Source organism: Limulus polyphemus, unplaced genomic scaffold, assembly GCF_000517525.1.
Source record: "Limulus polyphemus unplaced genomic scaffold, Limulus_polyphemus-2.1.2 Scaffold2154, whole genome shotgun sequence".
NCBI lineage: Eukaryota > Metazoa > Arthropoda > Merostomata > Xiphosura > Limulidae > Limulus > Limulus polyphemus.
The window spans coordinates 140,335-149,648 of record NW_013667764.1 but is presented as its reverse complement, the minus strand read 5'-3'; the positions used below and the strand labels follow the sequence as shown (position 1 = coordinate 149,648).

The window sequence follows — 9,314 nt, the reverse complement described above, 5'->3', positions numbered from 1 at the left end:
GCCTTATCCACCTGGCCATGCCGGGCCCAGATATTAGCCCAAGTTTCTAGAACTTTATGTCACATGCCTTCTAGCTATCACCTAAATTATAACATTGAAAATATAACTAACAACAAACTTAAAAACACTGCAGTTTCATATATCTAATATATTTATTATAACAGTATTTATATGTTAACAGTTACTACAGCTGATTTAGTGCTTTTATAATTTAAGTTCTTAGAATACTTACTTTAAAACTATAAGGCACAACTCACATCTCTCTTAAACTAAAACTGTATACCTCCAGTCGGAGGTTTGAACCAAAAATGAACCCTTGACGAATATAATTTGTTAAAAACTTTAAAGAGTGATTTATATTTAACAAATGCAAATCGAAATAAATAATTCGTGGATGAGACAACAATATGTAAACATTAAGTTATGGCTAGTGCATTACGTAAGTAACTCAGAGACTGCCCTCCAATTTTGAGGCATGCTGTTTATTTTAATACTATTTTTTCAATATTTTTGAAAGGTTCTTGTATATCCCCCAAGAACGGGTATGTCTAACACAGGTTGGGAACCACTGACTAACCCAACAGTCTGAATTACTAAATATTGATACATAGTTCAAGTTTTAATTTTTCTCCTTGACAAAATATTAGTATGTTATATAAAAATTTCTAGATAAATAAGATTAAAATTTCATTTGCTTGACGTGTATGTGGTCATTGTAGGTCCGTATACATATTAAAACTACAATATAAATTATCTGAGTCATCTAAGAAGATTGCTTTGGGGCCTCACCTTATAAATGAGCAAAATCTCTTTTATTGGGGGCTCTCCATCATTGGCCTTAGCCAAGATCTTAAACAAATTAGATCACATTTGCACATCACATTTGCCTAGGGCATGTATAAATACATTAGACTTAACTGGTAACCTTTGGTTAGTTTGTTCTTTCATATTTGTTAGTAATTTTATTTTAATAGAACCAAATTACAATGATATTATTTACTACAACTAAAGACAGACAATATTCTTAATGAAAGACAGTACTGGACTAACAGACCATCAAGGAGTTATCTTGGAATTTATGGGTTACCAGAACTTCACTAAGAAGGATGCCCCTTGCGACCTATAGTATTGAATATTGGAATTTAAAACGTTTTGGCCGTTTTTTGTTGTTATTGAATTTTCGAAGAAGTTCACCCAAAATTAATACACCCTGAAGGACAGTTTTGAGTTTCATCCCAAAATATATACACCCTGAAGGACAGTTTTGAGTTTCATCCCGAAATAAAACTACTAAAGTTTGACAGTAGTTTTCATTGTGCCAGTTTTGACATTGAGTCATTGTACACTAATATACCATACAGATGATTGCTGATTCGATTTACAAAGATAACTGCAAAAAAAATAAAACATTCCCAAATCATTTTTTTTAATTAATTAACTTTCCCACTAGCCTGTCTCATTTTATTTTGTATGGAAAGGTATATAATCAAGTTGATGATGTTATCATGGGTCCAAAAATTGGTACCATTTCTTGTAAATTTGTTTTTGTGTTTCCACAAAAAACAATAGTTGGAAAACTGCCTGAAAGCTTACGCCACTCCAATATCACGGGCATGTGGGTGAAACCTTCACCATTTTAAAAAATCCTCATCAAGTTCCAAATTCTTACAATATTTGAACAGCAGACATAGTAGTTTGAAATTTACTATAGGAAATCAGAAGAATCACGAACTTCACTTTTTGGACACTTTAATCAGTAATAATAGTGGACAATTCAAATATGAAGTGTATCACAAAAATCTTTCACTGACTTGTATTTTATTTTTGCAAGCTTCATTTCTTGTATTTTAAAATAAAATTTAGCCAAAATACCTTTTTACTGTACTTAGAGATTTTAGCACGTATGTGGATTTGCATAAAGAATTTATGAATATCAAAGAATTACTGTGTAAAAATGATTTTCCACCTTGTCATCAACAGAATACTTCGTTGTTATTTAAATAACCAAAATGTTAATATACCATATATAATTGTAGGCAGATTTTGTTAAACAAGACCGATGTCTGTAGGTTTACTTTCTTCTTAGAATTCTTCTCAAGAAGTCGATAAGCCGTCTTAACGTTGTTAGAACAACAGGTAAAAGTTGTAGATAGCGATGAGTTGGCCAACGCGGTTCGAATGCATTCTGCATCCATTATCAAGGCTGAATGTTGTGTGAATTGTGATTACTGTTGGTGGATATTTATAGGTATGGGTACGCAGGTGGCGGTATCTAGCTAGTGGAAGGCGTTAATTGTGTGTGTGTATATATGGCAGATTTTGTTAAACAAGACCGATGTGAAGAGTTGTGAAGTCGTTAAACAATGCACCTACAAAATGGAGTCATCAAAGAACATTGTGCCCGCATCCACAAGCAAAAACTCACATGTCAGGACCTAGTGCAAAACACCAAAGTAAACCACTGATTTAACGACTTCACAACTCTTCAAATACACGAAGCAATAAAAATCCTACAGCAAACTCCCATAATCAACAAACAATCGACAGGAACAGCACGCGCACTGCTACTTCTTGGCGAGAAACCCCCAAGCCACAATACAACACTCCACCAACACACACACACACACACACATATACATATATATCCACTTGCATGCACTTTTTGCTAAACAAGAAAAGTACAATAAAAATTATGTGGAGTTCATCAGTAGCAGGTAATTTATTATTTTTATGCTGTTACAAGATATGATCTGTTAAATGTTACTATTTTACTTCAGCCCTGGACTGGATGTATATTATGCAAAGCACCCAAACTGAATTTTTGTATTTTGATGCACCACAATTGTCTCATGAACCTAGAAATAGTCATTGTGCCATATCAATGGTAAAAGTATGAAGTACAATTATCACATACACTTCAACAATTCTAACAAGTACAAATAAATATAAATCTTACTTTTTTAAATATGAGACATTGAACACACTGGTTTATTCTTCTGTTTATACCATGACATGTTTCCTCTGTTTGAAGAACCCATTCAGTGTTAACTGTATGCCTTACATATTTTATCTAATGAGTACATACTCTTAATGCTTAATCATTTACTAAAGTTCCCATATCAATACAATGTGTTTGAAATGTTAACAAGGTTACTGTCATATTTCAATTTGATTATACATTTATTCAACATACAAAATTTAACTTACATAAACAACATAGTTGATAATAGCCTGTCAAATAATGGACTTGGTGTAAATAAATATAGTGAAAAGAACATGTGCAGTTATAAGATGCTTGAGTTACTTAAACTGCAGTTTTTGTATAACATGATCCATGAGCTATGAAAAATATCAACTTTAGCAACAGTTCACTGTTAGCCACACAACCTGGCAATGTTCATGAGTATCTAGATGCTAATGTATATGTGTTTGAATTATTTGACACATGATATCCAAAGTCTGCAGCTGCATTCTCTGGGAAACAGATATAAATTTTCCAATCCTTGATGGGTGCCATGCTCACCTTCTATACTTCACCCTGAGATCTATAACGTACATGTAGTTAGTTGACACAAGTGTATATAGTCATTAGAAAAAAAACTCAGTTTACAATATGTTCCACCAAAGGTTAATTTTTTTGTATTGAAATAGAGGTAACTGTCATTAGTATTGTTGTCTGCATCGACTATAATACTTACAGCGGTTTTTTACCTAAATATGCTATAGTTAGAGAGACAGTTAAAGTGTATTTAGGTCTTACTTTTATATTTTAGTTAATTATGTATTATGTGTGTTTTAAGAATCACATTTGAATGGTTTAATGATTTTTATAAGTTTAACTTGTCACATGGATTGTGAAAAGTTATAAACAAAATGGCTTGTATAAGCACCATCTTGTTTAGGCAAAGCATTTCTGCAGGGCATTAGTTGATGTATTGGCATAAATGATAAAGGAATTTAAAAGGAAAATTTGAAAAAAGGAAAAGATATTTTTGTTTGTAATTAAACATAAAGCTACACAGTGGGCTATCTGTGCTCTGCCCACCACTGGTATGGAAACCCAGTTTCTAGTGTTGTAATTCTGCAGACATACATCTGTGCCACTGGCGGGCAAGTGAAAAGATAAAAACGTGAAATTACACATAAGAAAAATATAACTGTTCTCATGGATTTCTACCAAGAGTTTAAAGGTATGTACATATTTCCATTTGTTAATTTTAAACATTTCATTGCACTGTATGTTGATGATAATAGACAGAGTTAGTGATATAGTAAAAAAAATGAAAAATAAAATATAAATATTTACCTTAAAAAACTTTTGATATTCATTTATGAGGTTCTAAAGATTATGCAAATGAAATGTGAAACTGTAAGATTGAAAATAGTATTTTTATGCTTCATATAAAAATCCACTTGCAGGTGAACTATTCAGTCTGAGTGCAAATAACTAAATGAAATAACAAATTTTTATTAGAAATAGTAAAAGAAGTAAAAATTAAATACTTTATTTTTTCTGACAATACATACTTTTAGGAACGTTTTTGTCAAATTTTAAACAATTTCACACACTAGTTTTATTTTTGTAACGAAATGTGACAAGAGGGGCATTACCTTCCCTCTGATAGCAAATCCGGGTGATATAGGGTTAGTCTTATTTAACCTTATGTGTAACTTTCTGTAACCTGGCCCAATCACAGAAACTATTAGCTGTTTTATAAAATAGTTGTATTACATCATGCTTTTACTGGTGTATTTGAAACTGCTCTGTTATTGTCACACAAAGCAGAGATACTTCCAAATTTGTGTGATCCAATTTGGTCAGCTGCTGTTATTGTATTTTTGAATTAATTATTTATTTCAGTAGGTTCCTCACTAAGATTTTAAAGTTTATATTTTATTCCTTTATTGAACTTTTAACACAGTATTTTTTTTTTACTATTCAATTTTCTCTATTAAGATGATCAATCACCTGTATCTTTTCTTTATCAGTAGCTTATTTTTATTCATCTTTACAATAATTCTTGTCTCCTTTTTTCTCTCTCCATAACAAGTTATCACAACTGCCATACTGAATACTAGGTTCATGAAACTAGTTAATTTGAAGATTAGGTAACTATGTGCAAGACTTATCCTTAGAATACCAGACACCTAATTCAACAATTTTGGTATAGGTAGTATTTTATCTAAAAACAGTTAATCAACTGCAATTAAATTCATGACTAACTTTACACTTCATACAATTTTCTGTCATATATACTTCAAAATCATACTCAAAAAATGTCTGTATATGTAAGTGGGGTATGAGTTATTCAAACTTGTCAGAAGCATCTGCAGTTCGAAACTTTGGGAGGGGGAGGTTAGGAGGAATGCTATATATTTACACTGCACAGAATAGCAACAAATTGCTTATGTTAATAAATTCTATTTTTGTGTAATTTGTATTTTACAGTTTCATGTATTTCTTTGTCATACATTTCTAAGCAGTGGTGTCACACCAATTAATTATTCATGTTATTAGACCTTAAGAATTATCAAATAAGCAAACATGGACCACTAGCAGAGACAACAAATTGAGTAAAGCATACTTTGCTTCATTTTGTACATGCTTACGTGTTTTGAAACACATAAATCTCCTGACATTAAGTTCAAGCATTACAGTTGAATGATTAACAAAAACGTTTTTTTAAGCCATAATACTAGTTTTACCTCACACCCTAATCTTAGCTTGAAGCCTTGTTCCTCTCGAGACAAGCCACCAATAACAGCAACTGTTCTTATTTCAAGCATTTTAGCAAACCTCATGGTCTCTTCTTCTATCTGTTGTGCCAGTTCTCTTGTTGGTGCCAAAATAATTGCGTAAGGACCTTGGTCAATATCTTCTGTCCTGTTGTGTAGACATTTAGAAAGTAAAACATTAAAGTACACAGAGTAACTGTGTTAGCTTTTATGGGAAACAAAGTTTAGTAGAAAGCAATCATAATTTTATATTCTATTAATATTTCAATCAATACATCAACTGAAATGAAATATGCTTAGGTACTCTGGTCTAATGCTCTATGGACTGGAGAGGTATTACTGATATTCCCCTGTTCTTTTCCAATGAAAATATTTAGGCTGCACAGAACCCAGTAACTTTTCTAGATAATCTATTTTCTGAATGGAAAAATGATTTTCCAAAATTTCGCAGTGAAACACTTTTGAAAAACAATAAAAATACTTCCTTTTTTTTCTCAGAATCTCTATTTTTTATTCCTTATCAGAAAGATTAATTTTATGTGTCCAATCATTTTAACTTCTATGATATTTATAAATGTATTTATTTTGCTAACTGAATCAGTCAACTTCCCACTGTAGGTCATAAAAAATATGGTATGACTGATAAAGGTATACTGATGAACAATGACCTCACCTTTCAATATGGCAACACACCTAACTTTGTCAGGTGTAGTAATGTGGCACTTTGCTAACCATATTTTTGGTCAAGATCAATTTATATCTAATAATAAAGTTGTTTTTAATGAATAAGTTCTTATATTTGTATACTTTGTTTGAAAACAAGACTTAATAACATATTCAATAAAAAGAATTTGAGTTATTTGAATGATGGCATAGCAGGTTTTAGCCTATTATACTCACTAAACCTCAGTAGTTCTACTCGAGGGTCTTGTGGTGGAATATTCTTGTAGCTTTCAAAAGGACATAATATGTCCCTCAGAATGATAGAAAAATTATCACTGCCCCGTAATCTTTGAAAAACTGTACTGGTTCACTGTACCACTATTTTAAGGATAACTAGTGGTTTTTCAACATGTTTATTAGTGTTGGCCAGTATTAATTTTGTACACAAAATTATCTATTAGTCTATACAACATTACTTTATCCTAAAAACATGATAAAAGTTTACCTAACAATCTTAGGCAAAGATGTAATCCAAACCAACAGGGGAGTAAAAATGCCAAGGTTTTACCACTTCCTGTTTCTGCAACACCAATAATATCACGATTCTGTAAGCCAATTGGAATAGCTTGTCTTTGAATGGGAGTTGGGTCCTAGTTTTAAAAAGATAAGAGAAAAATATGATCTTACATGCAGTGTTTTAACTCCAATCTGTTTGCAAGATATAGCTATTTTTACAGTTGCAAATGAAATTACCCAAAATAACTCAACTACTTGAAACTTCTTTCATTAAATATCAAGTCTCAGTTTAAAATTCCTGAAAAGTTATTTTAATATCTTCATAAAAAACATTACTGAATAATACTTTTCACATATGTTATAAATGGCTAAATAACAATGATAAAAATTGAGCAGTGACATGAATCATAACAGAATTTTATGAGAAGGTTTTTTTCAAGTAGGACAATTAAATGCAGTACTCTCGTAATTAAGAAAATTTAATATAACAAACTAAAGCCTTTTAACACAATTTAATCAATTCATTTGTTTAAAGTTGCATACATATTCACATTTTGTCACCCAAAATCATCAAATTTAACATCAATTTGAGTGATATTACTAATAACTGATATATTTCTGGCAACCTGTATGTAGAAATTACCACCTTTGAAGAATAGATGTTGAATGTTTAGCACTCTATAGGTAGGAGGCATTCACTTTTCTGTTCAACACACCTTGGACAAAGGTGTCTAAGAAACATTCAACATTATAGATAAAAAGTATTAGCATTTTAGTCCTAGCTACATCTAGATTCAAAATATTCAATTAATTAACCAATCAGAAACACTTGAAGAATAAGTAGGTTTATAAAGTCCCTTGTTTTGAAATTGTAAAAGGAACTACTTAAAAACCTGTATTAATCTTTAATAATGTGTAATTAATATGCAGAATGATTGACACATTAAAATCACGTTTAAGAATTCAGCTTATGTTAGGCTACATACCAATAGTTTACAGCATGCATCATAATTACCACAGCTATGCTACTCTGTTATTACTCTACAGTGTATCTAATATTGTAGAATTCAAGGCTGTGAACATATACATGTAACCTTCTAAACATGTTCATTACACATTATCTAACCTTATAGTTCAGCTGATCAATAATCTCCAGAATTGTTTTTGAGAGTTTAGATTCCTTCCAGCTACGTATAGGGTTAGGGATTTTTCCACCTTTGATAGCAATATTGAAGTCTTCTCTGAAAATTCTCCAATCTCTTTCAGTCATTTGTTCTATTGATTTTTGTGTCCAGTGGCGATCATCCCATTTTTGTTTGTCTTCCTTCTTCCTTATTTTCTTCAAACGAATACTATAAAATTTTCATGTTACAATAGCATATATGGTATTCTACTACCAAATTTGAATTACCAAAAACACTTAAGCATTTAACTTCTTTCTTGAATATCTAGTGTTTATTTTCAGGTCAAATTTCATAACTTATTTCAGCATGAATTTCTCAATACAGGCTCGGTCAGTTTGACCAACCACATAACCTTTTTGTACTCATTTAAAGTCTTAATAAATTTAATATTTATAACTCTCAATATAGTGGGTATATATCTTCAGGAAATTTGGCAGTTTTTCAGTTAACATTACAAGCGTTTCATATACAAAAAGTCATATTTCTTAGTGAAGGTTTTTTTAACAAAATAAATAAAGATCTGTCCATGAATATATTAAGCACTTGTTTTCAATAGTCTGTGTGCAAAGTAACTTTCATGTTAAAAATAAAAATACTTTTCCTGATCTCTAACTTCCTTTATGTAATCCCTAAAAACTTCCTAAATGCATTTCAAACGTTTTTTTCAGTAAATCTTTACCTCTACCATATCTCAAAACAGGATCAGTCAATTCAACTGACCTCGTAACCACCAAAAAAAATCGAAATAAACCTTTTTTTCTTTCTAGAATGACTTCAAATTGTAACATAAAACTACGTTTGTTTATCCTAAGTAGCTCTAAGTTCGTAACAGTATACATCTATTTATAATTAAATTTTATTGCCCTTTGAACCATATCTAACTACTATCAGCACCATTATAAGTTGTAAGTCACTTGGGGAATGTGCAGCTCACGTTATGCTATCGAATTACATTATCCATGAGCTGCTCCTGTGCATGCCTCATGAACCATTTGAATTATATTATTATTATTACTTATTTTACCTAATCTAGTCTTAAATAACTTTTAGATGTTAGTTACTTTTATAATAATAAATAACGAATAAATATGAAAAACAAGAAATAAAGTACTTACCCAATCTTCTTTTTCTTGCTCTCAGGTTTACGACGAGAGTTAACCCTAATTTTATATACTATAGATAGTAATGCACTTAATAATTTTTATTTAATTAAAT

The 9,314-nt window shown here is 30.9% G+C and overlaps 1 protein-coding gene across 1 annotated transcript in view; it reads right to left on the bottom strand.

Moving 5' to 3' along the window:
* Positions 1 to 9,314, bottom strand: part of LOC106466109 (probable ATP-dependent RNA helicase DDX23) — a 64,750-nt gene that overhangs the window by 18,327 nt on the left and 37,109 nt on the right. The window contains 4 exon segments of the mRNA XM_013926349.2: positions 5,707 to 5,884; positions 6,905 to 6,947; positions 6,950 to 7,049; positions 8,042 to 8,267. Of these exon segments, the coding sequence (XP_013781803.1) occupies positions 5,707 to 5,884; positions 6,905 to 6,947; positions 6,950 to 7,049; positions 8,042 to 8,267 (547 nt within the window).